Here is a 22342-nt window from a genome sequence, read left to right as displayed (position 1 = left end):
TTTTGGTCAATGACATGAGACAAAGTATATGTGAACTGCTGTATGAAAAGTGAATTTACTCTGTAAATCTTCACCCAAATCCTAAAAAAAAAAACAACAAGAAAAAAAAAATGTCAAAGATTTGCTGGAAAAGAACTTCCCTAACATTATGAAAGACAAGATATATACTAAAGAAGTTCAAGGAACTCCAACAGGATAGACTTTAACAGAAAATCAACAAGACATATCATAACCAAACTTTCTAAAACCAAAGAAAAAGAAAGAATTCCGAAAGCAGCAACAGAAAAATGAAAAGCTACTTACAAAAGGCAACCACCAAGACTAAGCTCTGATCTCTCAGCAGAAACCATGCAGGTGAGAGGCAATAGGATGGGAGATATGAAACCCTGATAGAAAAAAAATTGCCAACCAAGCATTATTTACCCAGCAAAATTATTCCTCAAATATCATGGTGAAATTATGACATTTCCCGACAAACAGAAATTAAAGGAATTTGTAAACACAAGAACAACCTTATAAGAGATGCTAAAGTGAATCCTTTGGACTGAGAACCAAAAACGCAGACAACAACCTGTGACTAACACACATAAAAACATAACCCAGAAACCAACCCAGATACAGAAGTATCTAAAGTAAAATAAACTTCCAAGACTGAAAACAGGGAACCCAAGACACCAATATGTAAATGAGGACAACTACAAAGCAAAAAGAGGGAATAAATAGTGTAGTACAGAACTTCCAAATGGATAGGAAGTCAGGACGATTTTGAGATAGAATGGACTGTTTTAAACTTGGGAAGAATGTTAATAATAAATGTCAAAGAAAAGTTAGTAAATTCATCAAAATGAAAAAGAGGAAAGGCACAAATATGATCAAGAGCTAATGGTACTGAAGGAAGAAGTCAAAGCTGCTTTGAAGGAACTGGCAAAAAAACAAGGCACCAAGAAGTGATGGAATGCCCACTGAGATGTTTCAACAAATGGATGTCCTCCTGTAGGCACTTACTCGTCTATGCCAAGAAATATGGATGACAGCTACCTGGCCAATTGACTGGAACAGATTCATATTTGTACCCATTTCAAATAAAGGTGATCAAACAGAATGTGGAAATTATCAAACAATATCATTAATATCACATGCATATAAAATCCTGCTGAAGATAATTAAAAAACGGTTGCTACAGTATATTGACGGAGATCTTCCAGAAATGCAAGCTGGATTCAGAAGAGGATGTGGAATGAGGGATATCACTGCTGATGTCAGATGGATCTTGGCTCAAAGCAAAGAATACCAGAAAGATGTTTACTTGTGTTTTATTGACTATGCAAAAGCATTTGATTGTGTGGATCATAACAAATTGTGGATAACATTGAGAAGAATGGGAATTCCAGAACAGTTCATTGTACTCATGAGGAACCTGTACGGAAACCAGGAGGCTGTTGTTTGAACAGAAAAAGGGAACACTACATAGTTTAATATCAAGAAGGGAGTGTGTCAGGGTTGTATCCTTTCACCATACTTATTCAATCTGTATGCTGAGCAAATAATCCGAGAAGCTAGACTATATGAAGAAGAACGTGGCATTAGGATTGGAGGAAGAATCATAAACAACTTGCAATATGCTGACGACACAACTTTGCTTGCTGAAAGTGAAGATGACTTGAAATACTGATGAAGATTAAAGAATACAATCTGCAGTATGGGTTACACCTCAGTATAAAGAAAACAAAAATCCTCACAACTGGTCCTATAAGCAACATTACAATAAATGGAGAAAAAATGATTGAAATTGTCAAAGACTTCACATTGCTTGGTTCTGCAATCGACGCCAACGGAAGCAGCAGTCAGGACATCAGATGATGTATAGCACTGGGCAAATTGGCTGCAAAGGACCTCTTTCAAGTGCTGAAAAGTAAAGAATGTGTCCTTGAGGACTACGGTGCACCTGACACAAGCTGCGGTATTTTCAATTGCCTCATATGCATTTGAGAGCTGGACAATGAGTAAGGAAGACCGAAGAATTGATGCTTTTGAGCTGTGATGTTGGCAAAGAATGCTCAAAGCACTGTGGACTGCTAAAAGAACTAACAGGTCTGCCCTGGAGGAAGTGCAGCCAGAATGCTCCTTGGAGGCGAGAATGGCCAGACTTCGTCCCACATACTTTGGTCATGTTGTCAGGAGACCATTCCCTGGAGAAGGATGTCATGCTTGGTAAGATGGAAGGTCGACAAAAGAGGGAAAGGTCCTCAATGAGATGAACTGACACGGTGGCAGTGGCAATGGACTCAAGTATAGCAAGAATCATAGAGCTGGCTCAGGACTGGGCAGTGTTTCATTCTGCTGTGCATAGGGTCACTATGAGTCAGAGACAACTTGATGGCACCTAACAACAACAATGGTTTTAAGACTCCAAGCCCAGACTCTTGCAGCAATGGACTATGGGTGGGATATAGGGAAGTAAAGCAGAGAACATGGCTGTGGGCACAGGCTCTTAGAGTCTGTCTGGCAGGTGAGCAGGTGAGAGGCAAGGGTGCGGGCTGGGAGGCCTGGGCTGCTCCAACTGCTCAGGGGGGCAGAACAGTGGGCAGGGCTGAGAGCTCCACTCCCTGTCTGCTTGCTTCCTCTCACTCCGCTCCTTCTCCCCTCAAAGCAGCTTCCTGTTCCTCCAGCCTCCACTAGGGGCTCTAGCAGCAGAAGTGGTAACAAGGAGGGTTGAAAGTGGGCTCTCATAAGGTTTTATTCTGGGATTTGCACAACCTTCAAATCACATCAGGTCCTATTTCACAGAACAGACCGTGGACGTTAAGCAAGAGACACCTGCACATCAGGAGGTTTGAAACTCTACACTTTACAATTTTAAAAAAATCTAGAAAATTTCTTCATGTCTGATAAAATTTTAATGAGTATAATGACAATAAAAATTATACCAAAAACAAAAACAAAATCAAGAGAATATAAAACTGGCAAGAGCTAAGATACATCAAAATCCATTCATCAAAGTAAGTGCTGAAGTTTCCAGGTGATTTCCTTCCGAAACAAATTTTGTGTGGTTCTATTATAATAAATGTACACAACGTACCAAGAGATACACGCAACCAACAGTTTAGGGTCTCAATACCAAAACACTGTGAGGTGTTGCTTTTGGTTGAAGTCTCTTATTAATCACAGTTGATCCCTAAGCTCCTCAACTCAATAAACAGTACTTTCCTATTTATATCACATAAAAACACGGTTTATATAAGCAAAATCCATCACTTGGAATGCAACCAGAAGCTGACAGATTTTAAAGGCTGACTAACGACTTCTGGAAAAGCTTAACAATGACTTTGCTTATGTATCTCAATTTTACTCTCTGTTCCTGCAAAAGTTGAAAATGGAGCTCATCAGCATCAAATGTTTACTCTTTCTTGAGATTATAATCTTTTCTTTGTAAGCAACAGAGGAACAGAATAAGCAGAAGACAATGTAAAATAATGGAATAGGTAACTAACACATCTGAACTGTATTACCTTTTATAAACTTAAGCCCAATTAGTATGAAATAATTTACATAAAAGGAACATCTTAAAGTTTTCAAGGTATACCAGCAAGTCTCCACTATTGAATCACTGATTACATGACTTTTAGGGAGGAAAATAAATGGGTTATTTTTGTATTTTACTAAGGTGTATATATAGGCACAGATTTAACATTTTCTATCATATGTTATAGTACAATATTCTTAGAAAAAGCACTGCAAGGAAGGAGCAAATGGTAATACAAGATCATCTTGACACAGCATAATGAGGATGGTATTTTCCTCCTCCTTCTTTTCCCTTTTCTGTAATTTCAAGTTTTCTATAACAGAAGTATACTGCTTTCAAAATTGAAAATTTCAGGTCTAATTTAAAATAGTCTTTAAGGTTAGATAACGTAACATCAATGTACTTCAAGAAAAGCAAATCCTAAGATCTATACATATTTTTTGAGGTTTTTTTTTTATTTTAAAAGGTGATGACCACCCTATGAAGTACAGAGATTTACCTGTTCCTTTCCGTGTGACCTCCATGCTCCATGGGGGCTTTGTGGTGGGTACGCCATCGCAGCCTGTGGAGTGCGGGGGCACTGAAGCCGCCCGGGAGCTGGCTGGCCGGAATTTACAGAGCCCTGAAATGGCAGGGAGAGAGGGAGTCACATCTTTGTTTCTCAAAAGAAGAAACAGCCTGACCGGCTTTACAAGTTAACCATAAAAGCAAAAGCAGTTGAAACACAGTAAAATTCTAATAATGTAAGAATATCATTTTTACAACTGCTGAAGATTCCACATAAATAAAGCACTATTGTAGAGTGGGGAGCTCTGGTAGCATAGTGGCTAAGACACTTGCCTGCTAACCAGATGGCTGATGGTTCAAACCCACCAGCCACTCCTCGGAAGGAAGGTTGGGCAATCCTACTTCCGTAGTGATACTGCCTCGGAAACCCAAGGAGGGGTCGCTATGAGTCGGGTTTGACTCGACGGCACATAACAACAACACTGTAGAGTGGGTAAAGAGCTCTGGTGGTATAATGGTTAAAGCATTTGGCTGGTAAACAAAAGGTTGGCAGTTTGAAGCCACCAGCTGTTCCACAGAAGAAAGATGAGGCAATCTGCTTCTGTAAAGACTTACAGCCTTGGAAACCTAATGGGGTCACCATGACTTGGAATCAGCTAGAAGGCAGTGAGCTTGGTTTTTCTGGTAAAGGAGGTAAAAGCACCAGCCAGGGAAGTCCTAAGACTTGGATTCTAGCCCCAAGTCTGCCATTACCTTGCTCAACTTCCCTTATCTGCAAAATGGACAGAATAGATAAATAATTGCTAAGAACTCTTACAAGTATAAAAGACAAAGGGTTCATTTTCCAATATACCTCTTTGACTCATATTCTACATAAAACCAGTTCTTAGCCCATCATAACAGCTAAGCACTTGGCTGCTAACCAAAAGCTTGGTGGCTTGAACCCACCTAGTGACTCTTCAGTAGGAAGACCTGCTGACATGCCTCCACAAAGCTTAGAGCCAAGCCACCTTATGGGGCATTCTACTTTGGCACACGGGGTCTCTATGAGTTGGAATTGACCTGACAGCACGCAACAACAAAACAAAACCTTTACGAGTCCATTGTAGAGCACTAGACAGTGAAAATAATCTTGACCTCAAAACTAAAGCACAGACAAAAAGCAGATGAGGGTGCTCACACAAATGTGACATGTTAAAAACAAAACAAAACAAAACGCGTATTTGAATGTGCAGATCATAAAAGACAATCACCATGGGGTATGAACATGCTTTTCAAATAAAAAGAAAGAAAGAAACAATACCCAGAAATAAAAAGTCATATTCATAATAAAAGAAACTTATTTTGAAGTAAACCTAATTTATCATTTAATAGTTAGTCCACTGGTATTTTTAAATTATTACACTAATGACAATAAAACAGTGCTATGACAGATACAAAAAAAATGAAAATTAATGGATCAAGGTAGATCAGTATTAGAAACGTAATGCTGAGTGGAAAAAAAATGTCATGTTGAGTATCATACCATTTTCATAAAATTTGAAAAGCAAGCACAAGCAAGCATATAGGGTTGTGTATTTATGTGGTAAACTATAAAGAAAAGCAACAATATGATTAAGAAAAAGAAAATCTAAGACAGTACTTGTGATGCAAAAGCCACAGAACAGATTCCAAGAGGAAGCTCACAGGGAGCTTCCTGGAGTGGCACGGCATTTGGTGGACACATTACATTAGCGATACGTTTTATTTTGTTTTATTACTATATTTTATAACTTACATCAAATACTTTTTTTTTTAAAAACTGATGAAATAATCTAGAGTAATCTCTTCAGAAGCATTACGACAGTATGTGTCAATAACTAAAAGCAAACCAAACCCAGTGCCACTGACTCAATTCTGACTCATGGCAAGCCCACCGGCTTTTCAAGGCAGTAAATCTTTACAGCAGTAGATTGCTCCATCTTGCTTCCGAAGAGTAGCTGGTGGGTTTGAACAGCCAACCTTCTGGTTAACAGTCAAATGCTTTAGGCACTGAACCACTAGAGCTCCTTAATAGCTATGAAAATCTTAAACAGCTCATAAGATAGCTAAAAGTAATCTTTTTACTGGTAACTCATTTTGGGGAGTTTATCCTAAGAACATAATTTAACAAAAAAGGAACAAAAGCTTTCCAAGATGATACTAAGTGCAGAATTATCTATAATAAACACAATTTAGAAACAACTTCAATGCTTACCAACAGAGAAATAATAAGGCAAATTATAGTATATCAACTCATTAGCTAAGTAGTATTTTCAAACAAAAAACATTGTGATGCTATGAGAAAAATGTGCAAAAATCTATATAATATTATGTAGAATAAGCAGGCACAACTAGAAAGCAGTTGTGTTATGGGTGGAATTAAATTTAGTCTAAAAATTGTAAGGTAATTAGGGTTACATTATTTGAAAGAAAAACAGATCTAGTATTTCATTTTGAAGTTAAATCTACTAGAAAAAAAAGAAAGAAATTCAAGCTACTGGAAGGAATGTGGTGAACAGATTTTATAAAAAAACAAAATACACTTACTCCCTCACTTCCTGACCACCTCATTAATGGCATCCCACCTTTATGACAACAGTAACACATCTATCATCTGTGCATTAAAGTGGCAGCAGGCACAGCAGCCAGGGCCGTGGGGCATCGTGCCCTTGAGGAGGGTCTCTGGCGACCATGCTGCCCAGTGCCCTCTGTGCCCACCCCTCCTGCTGGTGGAGATGCTGCCGCCATGCAGGGCCGGTCTCCTCTGTGGTCACAGCCCCTGGGCGGATGCAAACGCAGCATTAAGCCAGAGGGCTGTCTGTTCTGGGTTCTCAGCTCCCATGGGGCCTGAGGCCCTGTAGCTCAAAACTGCTGAGGGGCAGGAAGGGAAGAAAGAAACAGGCATGAGAGAGGCTTGGAAGAAAGGCCTGCGAGTTTACTGACACCCCAAAGTGAGCTGCACTGAAGCCTCCGCCTCGATGGGTCAGGTATCAGCAGGCTCCGAGTGCCCGCAAAGGGAGCCCGAGCCTTGGTGACTCGTTAGGCCTAGAGGCAGAATAGCTCTAGGACGGTGAGTCCAGAGCTTGAAGGGGCAGGAGTGGAGCCCTAGAGGCAGATCCATAGGGGAAGCTCTGACTCAGCCAGGAGGAAGGGGAAGTGCTTAAGCAGTGGGCCTTCTAGTCCTGCTGCCGGCTTTCTCCAGCTTTCTCTCTACTAAGCCTCCTTCTCAGCCGAGGTATAATCCATAACTGTACTCGTCACAGTGACAAGCAAATCAGTAAATCTTAGCTGTTATTATTTCTATGATTATGTTTTCTAAATTAAAAAAAAAATCAGACAAACGGATAGTCTAAAAACAGGAAAAAATCCTCCATTTTCTCATAATGCCAATTTTCACATAACAACTTGGCTTTTGGAACCTAAAACTGTTGAGAAATGAGGAGTGGGTATCCAGCAGTATGCCAAATACTAAAAAAGGACAAAAATAAAATAAAACACTTCCTTTGCCTATATATAACATGATACAGTCTAGTATTTTACATTGGCTACTTTAAAACTTCATACTTGTTCATCTGAAAACAGAGTAACACATCACAGAACAGTGAGACCGTTTGAGCCCACTCTATTACCCAGTAGCTGCAGTACAATTCTCTTACCTGGAGTTGATGGCCTGTCCAGCATGTTCAAATGATGAGAAATGAATGCCTGGCTATCGTGAACAGTGTCCATGTCAATTTCCTCCTCATCTTGAGAATTTGAGAACTAACACACACACATACAAAACAATGGAGAGAAAGAGCCATAATATAATTTCATGTCTTGATCTGAATTCTTAAGAAAGATAGCAGAACAGCCATTAGGATATGCCCCCCAAATAATCTTAAAAGGAAAAGAACTATCTTTCCCTCAAGAAGAATCAAGAGAAAGAAAAAATTATGTGGTCCAGCCCCCAAAAGAAGCTGACTGGAAATTATTGGAAATGCAGTAACAACTGAAGTCTATTCCTATGTAGTGGGAAGAAGCAGTGAGCTAGGGTGGAATGTGCACACATAGTTTCTCTCCCAAACTGAGAGAAGAAATATGTGATAACAGAACTTCAACAACCAGTTGCAATGTCATAGATGGACATTTGGGTTATTTTATGATTCAGTCTGTCCCATGTGTTTCTACTAAGGAAAAATCATTACAAGTATTCAAAAAGATTTACAAGAAGATGAATATCCTACACTGTTAATACAGGTTTAACCTGTATTTCTTACTCTGATTTTGAGTTTGACTTTACTGCTATCCTCATTCTTCTCCAGTATTTGACCAGGTTCTAGTGGGGACCCCAGTGGTGTATCAGCCTTCCTCTTCACTCCCTGCTGATGAGCTGACATATTACATGATGCTTCCTTGGCAAGGTGATCATCTTCCTGCAGCAATATTCAAGATCAAAATTAGATTGCTGAAGACATGTAGCTCATACTGTAACTGAAGACTAATAGCTAAAGCAACCATGCAGATCAGAGCAAGCCCAGTGCCTAAGAGTTATCAACAATGGGCTTAAAATAAATTTAACATTTTCCTATCTGCTGGGTTTCTTTGGGGGGATGAGGGTGAGGAGAGGTGAGAGAAGCTTCAAAAAGAAGAATATATTTAAGTGAACTTTTAGAGCTTTCCAAAAATAGTGTGTCTTTTGGGATTACTTTCTCCTCTTATCCTGAAGACTACCCCAAGTGTGAATGTGGGCATCAGAGAAATGAACATGTATGAGCAAGAATTAGAAACATTAACCATTTCAGGTTTACGAATATTCAGATCTGAAAGATATATGAAACTCTTCTCTATGGAAGGATCTGTCTTACTTTTGCCTAACTTGGAACTCTCACATACACTTTAAATTTACAGCAAAGAAGTAAGAATTTACTTCATAAAATCTAAGTGAATCAGAAATTTAAAAATGGCTAACTAGTATAGAAAGAATCTGAGTTTAATGCATCAAAACATCAGTAGGGAATTGCCAGGCAAGTACTCTGGTCTAAATACTGGTGAAAAATGAACCTTGAAGTATTGGGGACATTGGTCATCAATAAATACCATCTCTGGAAAAATGTCTTTAAATTACAGTAAAGTAATTAATTCCATGTATCCTAAAAGCCCTCTACAAAGGCTTGATAATTTTGTAATGCATAGCTACAAACAAAAGCTTTTCTAAAGGCCAAGAAACACACATATATAAACAAACACACATATATAAACAAACATGTATATAAACAAAAACATGTAGCAAACAGTCTCTTTACAAATTAAGGGATTACTTATTCATCTAGGTATTCATTTATTTATTATTGTTATGCTGTTTAGCTCAGTTCATTCAGCTATCTATGTATCATCCATCCATCATCCATCCATCCATCCATCCATCCATCCATCCATCCATCCACTTACCTATCTGTCCATCTGTCTGCCTGCCTGTCTGCTTACCTGCCTACCTACCTACCTGCTTACCTACCTAATTCAACAAGCATATGCAGGACACTTTATGTATGTTTAGAATTGTGCTAGATATTATGCACAGCAGCAATGAAAAAGACAAGGGCCCTGTGGTCAGCTTACTATAGACATATATGAACAAGATAGATTGAATATGACAGATTAAGTATTCACTTCAAACTTCTGCTATCTAAAGCAGAAATTCTATGCTCAAGTACAAAAAAATCACTATGTCATCACAAAAGAAGTAAACGGGCTGGTAGCACAGCATCTGTGTGGCCAAGCAGTTGTCAGTAGCACTTTATAAATTTTAAAGTGCTAAACAAATGTCGCTATAACTTTTTAAAATGTTACAAGGAACTGTTGTTGTTGTCATCTGCCGTTGAGTCGGACCTGACTCATAGGGACCCCTCCTTGGATTTCCAAGGCGGTATCTTTATGGAAGCAGATTGTCCAACCTTCCTTCCGAGGAGTGGCTGGTGGGTTTGAACAGCCAGCCTTCTGGTTAGGGGTCAAGTGCCTTAGGCACTATGCCACCAGAGCTCCCAAGGAACTGTTAGTGGCTATAAAATTCACCAGCTCAAAGGAAGAAATTCATTTCTCTAGATGGCTGCATATAATACACGAGAATCTTCCAGAATACATGAGCTCTTACAGCGTTCTGAAATCCAACGAGCTGGGGGTGACTGCCTGGATTACTCGCAGCTTCTTGGTTGCCTGCCGCTGCCTCTGGAATTATGGTAGGATTCAACACAGCTTTTTTCTCCTTTAGATTAAGAACCAACCCAAGTTCTGGCAGAGGTAAGCAAGAAGGTCTACTGAGGCCAAAAAGTGTGAAGTACAAGTCCACAGCGCCACACCGTAACCTCCAGTCATGTGAAGTACCTATGAAGTAAATAATAAAGAAGTGAAAATCAACATGCACACTGGCCCCCCCTTTTTTGTTCTAGAGTCTGTATAGAGAAAAGGGACAAAATAAAAGATGATAGGCCATCCAGGACCTAGGCTGCTCTGACAAACGCTGTACTCTCAAAATTCATCTTAGCCCAGCACTTAACAAATTGTTACAGAAACAATAAATGCAGATTAATGAACTAATCCATTTTATAATTGGAGAAATTTTGTTATCAGCCATTCTTATAAAATCTAAGACATAAACAACAAAAAAATCTAATATTCTGAAAATAATACTTTTCCCCTGGCCTGAAGTCCTCCTCTGCATCCCTCCTCCCCAGTCACTCCTCCACATTGATTCATTCTGCTCATCTTACCTGGTTTCCTTCTTTCCTAGCCTGTTAGTTAGGAAGATAGCATGCCATGAGCCTTTATAAACCCTATCACTTGAAACAAATTCTCTTACCTCTAGAATTTATTTTCCAACTTTTAAATATGGTAACATTATGGCTACTTGAAAAAAAAAAAAAATTCTTAACCAGGACTTATTGTAGACGAAGAAATCATTTTGCTAAACACTATCATATGTGTTTGCTGTCCTGAGTATTTATTAAAAAAACAAACAACAAAAAAGCAACCACAGGGATGACAACATGCAGTCAAAACATGTATTTGACCAAAAGAAGACTGGCTATGCAGAAAGTTAATCATTAAACTAGCTGACAGACTAGAGGCAAGTTCTTTCCATTTCTCGGGTATCATTTATTTCATCTCCAAGGGTTTTAGTCTCAGGCTCTCTCTCTTCCTCCCCACAGCAATGACAGACCAGAACTTCTTGATCAACAAAGACTCACTGCCATCGAGTCAGATTCGACTCAAAGCGACCCGTCCTTGGGTTTCCGAAGCAGTATCACTACAGAAGTAGATTGCCCAATTTTCCTTCCGAGGAGTGGTTGGCAGGTTTGAACCACCAGTCTTCTGGTTAGCAGGCAAAGGCCTTAGGCACTATGCCACCAGAGCTCCCAACTTCTTGATACCAGAATTCTTTCCTACTGTCCTTTTCTCCTCTGTAGAGTACTTCAGGTAGACACTGGCATCAAATAGAACTGCCTGAAAAGATGAAACTTCTGTGTCATCTAGGATTAGATATGGTTTCTAGACTATGAATTTAAAATGATCTGGAAAATTCACATAAGTAGAAAAAATAAATTCGTGTGGATAAGAAATATAAACCCTGTAACTACTTAAATTTGACCAAGCTCTATGATTTCAAAATACCACTATAATATTTAAAAGAGAAACAAAACTGAAGTTGTGACAGCAAATTTGAACATCGTGAATATTAAACTTTGTAACTTTCATTAAAAAATAATTACGTAAACGAAGTGTTACCTAGCAGTGATCTCGATGAGATTTCCTTTTAGCAGATTGAAGTAACTATCCTATCAATCATACATGAAGAAATCCATCATAGGGGTATGATCATGTGACTGAGTTCACACTAGGTATTTCACTGTACTAGGCATCTAAATCATAGAGCTCTGGTGGTGCAGTGCCTAAGGCATTGACTGCTAACCAGAGAATAGTGGTTCAAACCCAACAGCCGCCCTGTGGAAGGATGATGGGGCAATCTTCTTCCATAGAGATTTACCACCGCAGAAACCCAATGGGGGTCGCTGGGAGTCAGAATCGACTTGATAGCAGTGAGTCCCCCCGCTACACACACACAAAGGCATCTGAATGCTACACTGCCTTGAAACAGCCCTCACCATTCCTTGAGACATTTTCGATTTTGCTACCATGTCTTAAGGTAACAGACACAGACCACTGCTAGAAACAAGAGAAAGAGGCAGTAGCTCCTGAGGAGGATCAAGTTTCTGTGTCAAAAAAACTACAGAGAGACTAGAAATGGGAAGACAATACAAAATGAAGTAAAGATTTTCCAGTGGGTGTCCGTTTCCCTTCTCTGGAATATGCACATCTGGACACTTCAATGGTCTGAAGTGTGCAGCTTTGTTTTTTGAAGGCATTCCTTATCCTTCTCCTCAAAGCACTTGACATCTGTGAAGATCCCATGAAAGGCAGGTTATCATATGACTGGGTGTTTCATTAGCAAAGGCTGAAGGGGCTCAACCCTCTGAGGGAAGGGAAAGAATCCTGTCTGAGAGGGCAACAGACACTTTGGCAACCTGGAACAGCTGGCTCCGTATCTACCCACTGTTGGAACAGAAGTGAATCTTAGGTGTTTATCACTAGGGAAAACTAGAATGGTTTAGGGGACATTTACACTGTTTGGAAGAAAAGAAAATCTCGAAGATCAACATTGTCTACCCATGTGGATTACAAACAGCCATTCTGATCCTTACATGCAGTAGATGACACTGAACCAAGTCAGGCCATTGTGAATTCCATGAACGGTTTTTTTTTTTTTTTCAAAGAAAAAAAAATAATAATTGGAAAAAGCAAATGGAAAACTGTATTTGGATGAACTAGGGTTGTTATTTTTTTGAAAGTCAACTTATGGACAGCCAGAACAGCTCCCCAATGCACTGAACCTCTAGAATGTGAGGTTGCTTCAAACTTCTATGTGGGCTTTCGGTTTTGGTTTTAGCAGACCTTCAATTTGGATATTTGAAGAAACAAGTATCATCGTTTTGTTCCTGAGGAAAGTCAGTGATAGATTTATTTTTTGTAAAACTGACTTTGTTTGGTTAGGTCCCATCAAGTCGGCTCTAACTCACAGCAACCCAATGTACAAAAGAACAAACTCTGCCTGGTCCTGCACCACGCTCACAAAACTTGCTACACTTGAGCCCACTGTCGCAGCTGCTGTGTCGATCCATCTCGTTGAAGGCCTTCCCCTTTTTTGCTGGTCCTCTACCTTACCAAGCATGATACCCTTCTCCACGGAATGGTCCCTTCTGACAACATGACCAATGTAGGTGAGATGAAGTCTGGCCAGTCGCGTTTCTAAGGAATATTTTGGTTGTACTTCTTCCAGGACAGATTTGTTGGTTCTTCTGGCAGTCCGTGGTACTTTCAGTATTCTTTGCCACCACCACCCTCTCAAAGGCATCAACTCTTCTTTGGCCTTCCTTATTCACTGCCCAGTCTTCACATGCTTATGAAGTGAATGAAAGTAACATGGCTTAGGTCAGGTGCACCTTAGTCTTCAAAGCAACATCTTTGTTCCTTAACATTTTAAAGAGGTCTTTTGCAACAGATTTGCTTAGTGAAATATGACGTTTGATTTTTTTGACTACTACTTCCATGGGTATTGACTGTGGATCCAAGTAAAGTGAAAACCCTGACAACCTCAATCTTTTCTCCATTTATTGTGATGCTGCTTATTGGTCCAGTTCTGAGGACTTTTGTTTTCTTTATGTTGAGTATAATCCATACTGCAAACTGCATAGTCTTTGATCTTCATCAGTAAATGCTTCAAGTTATCTTCACTTTCAGCAAGCAAGGGGGTATTATGTGCTTATCGCAGGTTGTTGAAAGTCTTCCTCCAATCCTGATGCCACATTCTTCTTCATATAGTCCAGCTTTTCAGATTATTTGCTCATCATACAGACTGAATAAGCACAGTGAAAGGATACAACCCTGACATACACCCTATCTGATTTTAAACCACACAGTACTCCTCTGCTATGTTCGAACGACAGCCTCTTGGTCTGTGTACAGTTTCCTATACTTAGATACTAAAATTTGGTGCTTATAAGAGGAAGTTAAAAAAAAAAAGTAGACTTCTATGCCTCACAGAGGAGCTCTGGTGGCATAGTGCCTAAGGCATTTCACTGCTAATCAGAGGACCGGGGATTTAAACCCACCAGCCACTCCTCAGAAGGAAGGTTGGGCAATCTACTTCTGTAGAGATACTGCCTCAGAAACCCAAGGAGGGGTCACTATGAGTCAGATTTGGCTCAATGGAGGTAAGTTTTTTTGGTAGTTGTATGTTAGAAATGAATATTGGGTATGGATAACAGAGAGCGTTTAAGCCTGCCTTCAGCCGATACCTGATGAGATATGCTAAAAGGGGAAATAGAATCTGTCCAGAAGAAACATGGGCTTTTATTTCAAGGCCTGTATGTAGAATATTGGGGGTTTAGGTAGAAACCCTGAGCCCCACCCAGAACATTCAGAGTTAGGAAGTTTACATTTGAAAAGAAATGGAGATCACTCAGAACTATTGAGAGAACAGAGGATTCACATTTGAAAGAAAGACTTGCAGAGAAAGAGAGAGAGAGAGAAGGAGAAAGAGAGAGAGAAAGAAACTGTTTGGCTTTTTTAATTTGGAGCAAGTGGCTTGGCTTTGGATGCATCTAGCCAGGAAAAGTCATGGCCCATAAGAGAAATCTCTTCCAGGACTGCAAGTTAAAGGAAGCCAGTGAGTAGATAGCTTTGTATTTGTATACTGCTTGCTTGTGCCCCTGTGGATCCACTTGAGTAGAAGTTGGGGAGGTGTAGCAATGAAAAAACATAAGAGGAAGGGCTGGCTAGTCTGAAGTACAAGGAGTTGTGCGGACTCCTGAGCCTACTGGCATTGAATTGAGGGCTAGAAATGAGAGAGAGAAGGTGCTGGCAGATCTGAAGTGAAGGGAAAAGTGTGAACTCCCAAGCTTGCAGCTGGTACCCATGACGTAGCTTGGATGGCAAGGGCTGAGCTGACCAGAACTCAACCAAATGAAGAGACATTTGACACTATGATGTAAATTGCTGCAATCTGATGGCTTGCTGTGGACTGGACTTTGCTTCTGGATGCAATGCTCAAAGTTTCAACAGGAACAGAAGATTCTTCAGAGAAAGAAGCATGTTTATTTCCTCAGAGTACTGGTTTGATGTTGTCGTTGTTGTTGTTATATGCCATTGAGTCGGACCCGACTCATAGCGACCCCTCCTTGGGTTTCCGAGGCAGTATCACTACGGAAGTAGATTGCCCCATCTTCCTTCCGAGATAGGGATGGGCAATTTAGAAATTGGCTATCTAAAATGGGGGATCTCACTGCCATCAAGAGAGAACAACCGGAGGTGGTGTGGAGCGAAGCACGTCCTTGAACCCAACATCCCTGCGCTGGACCTCCTTGGCAGAGACACCTGGCTGAGAGACAGTGGCAGTGGAGCAAGAGGCACAACACAGAGCGGCAGGCTTGCTGGCCCACGGAGCAAGAAAACTGAGTGTCTTGGGGCAGGAAGCTTGCTGACGGAGTGGGGCGCACCTAGGTGTACCCATCGGCAGAGCTAAAAGAGCTTCGTAACACTTGCAGGGCAGAGACCAGGCCTATGGTCATACCACAGGGGAGATTGTTCTGATCGAAGAATTGTATCCTAAGAGCACTCCTGAACCTGAGTTGTAACCTGTTACTTCCCTAATAAACCCTATAAATGTAAAAAAAAAAAAAAAAAACCCGACTTCCAGCAAGATGGCAGAATAGGCAGGCAAGCTACACAGACTCTCTTCAACAAAGAAATGAGAAATGAACTGAAACAAATACAGAAGATAATCCTTAGCTTTCAAGGGAAGGAAAAAATGAATAGCAGACAAAGATGAACTCAAAATGGATCACAGATTTGAATGTATACATGTTTACATGTACACAAAACTATACAACATCTAGAAGATATGTATAGGGGAAAATTTAGTTGACCTTGGGTTTAATGACTTTTTAGATACAAAAGCATGAGCCATAAAATAACTTGGACTTCATTTAAAAAGTCCGAAAAGTAACTTGGACTTCACTAAAATTAGAAACTTCTGCTCTGTGAAATATACTGTTAAGAAACTGAAAAGACAAGCTTCAGACTGGGAGAAGCACGTAAGATAAAGGACTTGTATCCAAAATATACAAAGAATGCTTAAAATTCAATAAGAAAACCAGCAATCCAATTACAAAATGAGCAAAAGACTGAACAGACATACAGACGGCAAATAAGCATATGAAATAATGCTCAGCATGACATATTACTAACCAAACCAAACTCACTGCCCTTCAATGGATCCGACTCATAGCAACCCCTCCTTGGGTTTCTGAGGCGTTATCACTATGGAGGTAGATTGCCCAATCTTCCTTCCTTCTGGTTAGCAGTCAAGTGCCTTAGGAACTACGCCACCAGAGCTTCTTGACATATCATTACCTACTTACTACCTATTTACTCACTGCCGCCAAGTCAGACCCAACTCATAGCGACCCCCCCTTGGGTTTCCGAGATGGTATCACTATGGAAGTAGATTGCCCAACTTTCCTTCCAAGTAGTGGCTGGTGGGTTTGACCCACCAGCCTTCTGGTAAGCAGGCAAATGCCTTAGGCACTATGCCATCAGAGCTCCTTGACATATCATCAGGAAACTGCAAATTCAAATAATGAGATACCAATACACACCTATTAACCAGCTGCCATGGAGCTGATTCCAACTCATAGTGACCTCTTGTGTGTCAGACTAGAATGTGCTTTATAGGGATTCAAAGGCTAATTTTTCAGAAGTAGATTACCAAACCTTGCTTCTGGGGCACCTCTGAGTGGACCAACCTTCCGGTTAGCAGCCAAGCACATTAACTGCCAGCAACGCCTGGAGATAGCTAGCATTCAAAACAGTGACAACACCAAATGCCAACAAAGATGTGCAGCAAAAGGGGCTTTCATTCACTGCTGCTGGAATACAAAATGTGGCCACATGGGCAGACAGTCTGGAAGTTCCTCACCAAACCAAATTTAGGCTGACCATCCGATCCAGTGGTCCCGCTATTACATACTTACCCAATGAGTGGAAAAAGTTATGAACCTTAATAAACTATGGACTGTAATTAATGTATCAATATTGGTTCATCAATATAACAAACGTACCACAGGAATGTAAGATACTGATAAGAGAAAGAGTGTGCAGGGGGGAGGCGAGCTCTCTACTGTCTGTTTTTCTCTAAATCTAAAAACTGCTCTAAAAAAAAAAGTTTTAAAAACAAAAAAGTAGTGCTACTATTAAAATTACAAAAGAGAAAAAAAATCAGAGATGAAAATGAGAACCCCTTTCAGACAGGAGGATGGGAATGGCTGCCGAGCTTGAAGAACTCAGCGGCCCCCAGTGCACAGGGAGGAACTGAATTGGTCAATGTTCAGCTGTTCTCAACAGCAGCAAAATAGGAAATACATTTTAAAAAATTAAGAGTATCATTATTTCTAAAGTCACAGAATAAAATCTGAACATGGCAGTCACATGGAATTAGGAATTAATGGAATTAGGTTGAGAGGTATAATGAGGTAAGTCACTGAAGTGGACCTCAGGATGACTGCATTTTCTACTTCCACTGAATTACCAGATAGCTGTGCAACCCTGGGCAAGTCAGTTGCCTCAGCCATACAACGAGGGCAGTTAACTTAGACGGTCTTTAAGAGTCACTCCGGTTTAAATATCTGTAATTCCAAATCAATTGATTGCATTAGAGAAAGGCTCTTCAACACAGCCTGATCTCTGCCCTCAGGTACAGCCATTCTGAAGACCTCGCTTTAATCTTCTAGCTGACCCCTCCTCTACCTCCAAATAGCGTAAGTGCAGGAATGATCACACAAAGACAAAGTGAGCCATTATTCTTTCCTTTCAGGTAAGATGCTGTTTATCTGAACACTGACCAATTCAGCAGATCCCCCCTGTGCACTGGAGGGCACTGAATTCTTCAAGGTAGGCAACCATTCCCATCCTCTTTCCTGAAAGGTTCTGATTTTTATCTCTGATTTTTTTTTCCTCTTTTGTAATTTTAATAGTAACACTATTTTTTAAGACTATTTTTTAGAGCAGTTTTTAGATTTAGAGAAAAACTGTGCGGACAGTAGAGAGCTTGCCTCCTCCCTGCACACATAGTAATCATACTTTGTTCTTTTCTGTGTTACCAACTCCCACTCTGCATTATAATGTATCTGTTCCTATAGCTCTCCATTCTACTGACTTGATATGACAGTCACCTTTGTACACAGAAAACACAGCAGGGTGGCAAGTGAAAGTGGAATCTTCCACTTCATTTATTTAACTGGTTAAATAATTTATTTATTTATTTAACTGGTGAATAAATGACTGCTGGAAACCAGGATTGTCCTGGATAATGCAATGTTTTTAATTAAAATATTTATTTAAGATTATTTTTGGTTTTTTTAATGCATTTTATTGAAATATAATTTATATAGAGTGAAATACACAATCTAGTTCTTCCTGTCTCATAATTGTATAGGCTGAGGATCGCATGGTGTACCAGTTACTTGGACTAATTGTTTCCATGCTTCTTTGGTTTTCTTCACTCTTCTTTGCTCTGGATGAGTAGAGACTCATCATTATATTTAGATGGCCGCTGGCAAGCTTTTTTTTTTTTTTTTGCGTTTTATTGAAATATAATTTATGTACAGTGAAATACACAAAACTAAAGTGACATGGGTCAATGCATTTTTTTTTTTCCAGTAGTGTTCCCTCCCCTCCCCTCCACCCGTGGCAACCAACAAAGAAAATTTTCCACCATATATAAACATTTCCTTGACCCTCCACAACAACGAACTAATACTGTATTTGTCCTTCTGTGAGTGACTTATTTCACTCAGCATAATGTCCTCCAAGTTCATCCATCATATGCAGTGTTTTGCAGACTCTACATTATTCTGTAGTACTGTATAGCATTCCATTGCGTGTATGTACCATAGTTTGGTCATCCACTCTTCCATTGATGGGCATGTAGGTTGTTTCCATCTTTTTGCTATTGTACATAGTGCTGCGATGAACATGGGTGTGCACATATCTGTCCCTGTCCTGGCTCTCACCTCTCTAGGATATATACCTAGTAATGGGATTGCTGGGTCAAATGGTATCTCCAATTCCAGCTTTCTAAGGAATCGCCATATTGCTTTCCACAGTGGTTATATCAATTCACAGTCCCACCAGCAGTGTATGAGAGTCCCAAACTCTCTGCATCCCCACCAGTATTTTTTATTTCTGTCTCACTGAACCTTGCCATCAGTGCTGGGGTGAGATGGTATCTCATTGTTGTTTTGATCTGCATCTTTCTGAGGGCCAATGATTGTGAGCATCTCTTCACGTACTAGCTGGCCACCTGAATATCCTCCTTGGTGAAGTGTCTATTCATGTCTTCTGCCCATTTTTCAATTGGACTGTTAATTCCTTTGGTGTTGACACATTGGTGTTTTCTATAAATCTCAGAAATAAGACCCTTGCCAGATATGTAATTATCGGCAACTATGAATTTGTTGCTGTCATTTTTGTCATGTGCTTTTTCTTTTTATACACACACACACACACATTTTTTTCATTGTGATTTGGGTGAAAATTTACACAGCAAATTCACTTTCCATACAGCAGTTCACATACACTTTGTTTCATGACATTGACCACAATTCATCACAATGCAACAGCTCCCCTCCCACTTCCTCCCAACAGTCACCTCTTCCCTGTATCCATCCCTCCATGGACTCCTGCCCCCTGAGCTATCTCCCTATGCATAAACAGCCTTTCTTTCTCCCATGATTGTTCTCTCCAAGGAGTTTATCTACCTCAGGTACATGTTCAACTCATATGCCTATCTTTTGTTTGGCTGGCAGCCATAGGTATGGGTTCAATTATAGGCCTGAAGGGCAGCTCATAGTCTCAATGGTTCCACCAGCCTCTATCAGACCAGCAAACCTGGTCCCCCCCCCCTTTATTTTTCTCCAAATGATTCTGAGTTTTGTTTCACACTGTTCTCCCTCTCTATCCAGGATCTCCTACATAGATCCCCCTTCAAGTGGCTGACAGTGGTAGCCAGACACGATCTAGTTCTTCTGGTCTCATAGTCGTATAGGCTACGGATCGCATGGTGTACCAGTCACTAGGACTAATTGTTTCCATGAATCTTTGGTTTTCTTCATTCTTCTTTGCTCTGGACGAGGAGAGATCCATCATTGCATCTAGATGGCTGCTTGCAGGCTTTTAAGATCCCAATTTCTACTCGCCAAAGTAGGAGGTGAAACAACGTTTTGTGTAGTACGTTATGCCAACTGAGCTTAATGTCCCCTGTGACTATGGTCCCAAGCCCACAGGTTCAACTACTCGGTCCCTCTTGGTAGCTGGCTATGACCAAGAAGTGACTACAACCTTGTCCCTTGTCAGCTCTAACTATATACCTGGGAATTCAGATCATACAAATACACTTATAGGACCATTGTCTGCCAACCCTATACATAGTCTTGGGTACACTCCTCGTTTCACAGACATACCTAATAAGTTCAGCCTGTCCACCCATCTGTCCACCCGTATACTCATGTTTGTCTTCACTGACAACGCAGTACTGTATGTGCAAAAGGGTTAATCTTTATTTTCTGTACCTCCCATGTACCTCTCTATGTCTTCTTCTTCCTTAATGCCACCATGTTGATCACTCACATTTGGTACATTGCCCTTATCTTCATCCAAATCAATACTTATCTCTACCTATCTAACAGTGTTCCCTCCCCTCCCACCCTTGGTAAACAACAAAGAAAATGTCCTTCCATAGATAAACCTTTCCTTGACTTTTATAAGAACGGACTAATACAATATCTGTCCTTCTGTAATTGACTTATTTCACTCAGCATAATGTCCTCCAAGTTCATCCACGTTATGCGGTGTTTTGCAGATTCTATGTTATACTTTAGGGTTGCACAGTATTCCACTGTGTGTATGTACCATAGTTTGGTTATCCATTCCTCAGTTTACAGACACCTAGGTTGTTTCCATCTTTTGGCTATTGTAAATAGGACTGCGATGAACATGGGTGTGCTTATGTCTGTTCTTGTCTTGGCTCTCACTTCTTTAGGATATATCCCTAGTAATGGAATGGCGGAGTCAAATGGTATTTCTAATTCCACCTTTTAATGGAATCTCCATACTGCTTTCCACAGTGGTTGTACCATTTTACAGTCCCACCAGTGATGTATGAGAGTTCCAATCTCTCCACATCCTCACCAGCATTTGTTATTTTCTGTCTTGTTGAACTTTGATACTAGTGTTGGGGCAAGATGGTATCTCGTTGTTTTGATTTGCATCTCTCTAATGGCTAATGATCGTGAGCATTTCTTTACGTTCATTGGCCGTCTGAATATCCTCCTTGGTAAAGTGTCTGTTCATGTCTTCTGTCCATTTTTTAATTGGACTGTTTATCTTTTAGTTATTGAGGTGTTGGAGTTTTCCATAAATTCTAGAGATAAGTCCCTTGTCAGATATGTCATTGCCAAATATTTTTTTCCCAATCTGTAGGTTCTCTTTTGACTCTTTTGGAGAAGACTTTGGAAGCACATATAAATTTAGTTTTTAGAAGGTCCCATTCATCTAGTTTCTCTTCTGCTGTTTGTGCATTTTGGGTTCTGCTTGATAGTTTATTTATGCCATATATTAGGGCCCCTAAATCTGCCCCTAGTTTTTCCTTGAGGAACTCTATAGTTTTATGTTTCACATTTAAGTCTTTGATCCATCTGGAGTTCGTTTTTGTGTACGGTGTGAGGTACAGATTTGTTTCATTTTTCTGCAAATGGATATTCAGTTTTGCCAGCATCATTTATTAAATAAACATTCTCTTACCCATTTAATGTAAATTTTTGTCCAAAATCAGCTGACCATAGGTCGATGGATCTATTTCTGGATATCCATTCTGTTCCATTGGTCTATATGTCTGTCATTATACCAATACCAGGCAGTTTTGACTACTGTGGCTGTATAGTAGGTGATGAGATCCGGCAGTGTGAGACCTCCAACTTTGTTCTTCTTCAATAGTGCTTTGCTTATCTGAGGTCTCTTTCATTTCCATATAAAGTTAGTGACTGGTTTTTCCATATCCTTAAAGAATGTTGATGGGATCTGGATTGGGATTGCACTGAACATAGAGATTGCTTTGGGTAGAATGGACATTTTCACAATGTTCAA

The 22342-nt window shown here is 40.1% G+C and overlaps 1 protein-coding gene across 1 annotated transcript in view; it reads right to left on the bottom strand.

The window, feature by feature from the left end:
• TAF2 (TATA-box binding protein associated factor 2) overlaps positions 1–22342 on the bottom strand; it is a 94004-nt gene that overhangs the window by 14115 nt on the left and 57547 nt on the right. Inside the window, exons 23-25 of the mRNA XM_007946844.2 lie at positions 10182–10411; positions 7708–7813; positions 4023–4145 (exon numbers count right to left, since the gene is read on the bottom strand). Coding sequence (XP_007945035.1) covers positions 4023–4145; positions 7708–7813; positions 10182–10411 — 459 coding nt within the window. The remainder of the gene's footprint in view (positions 1–4022; positions 4146–7707; positions 7814–10181; positions 10412–22342) is intronic.

This window comes from Orycteropus afer, unplaced genomic scaffold (genome assembly GCF_000298275.1).
Source record: "Orycteropus afer afer isolate SDZICR_OR568_19922 unplaced genomic scaffold, OryAfe1.0 scaffold00173, whole genome shotgun sequence".
Classification (NCBI taxonomy): Eukaryota; Metazoa; Chordata; class Mammalia; order Tubulidentata; family Orycteropodidae; genus Orycteropus; species Orycteropus afer.
Note: the sequence above shows the minus strand (reverse complement) of the source record. Positions and strands in the feature narration are given on the sequence as shown.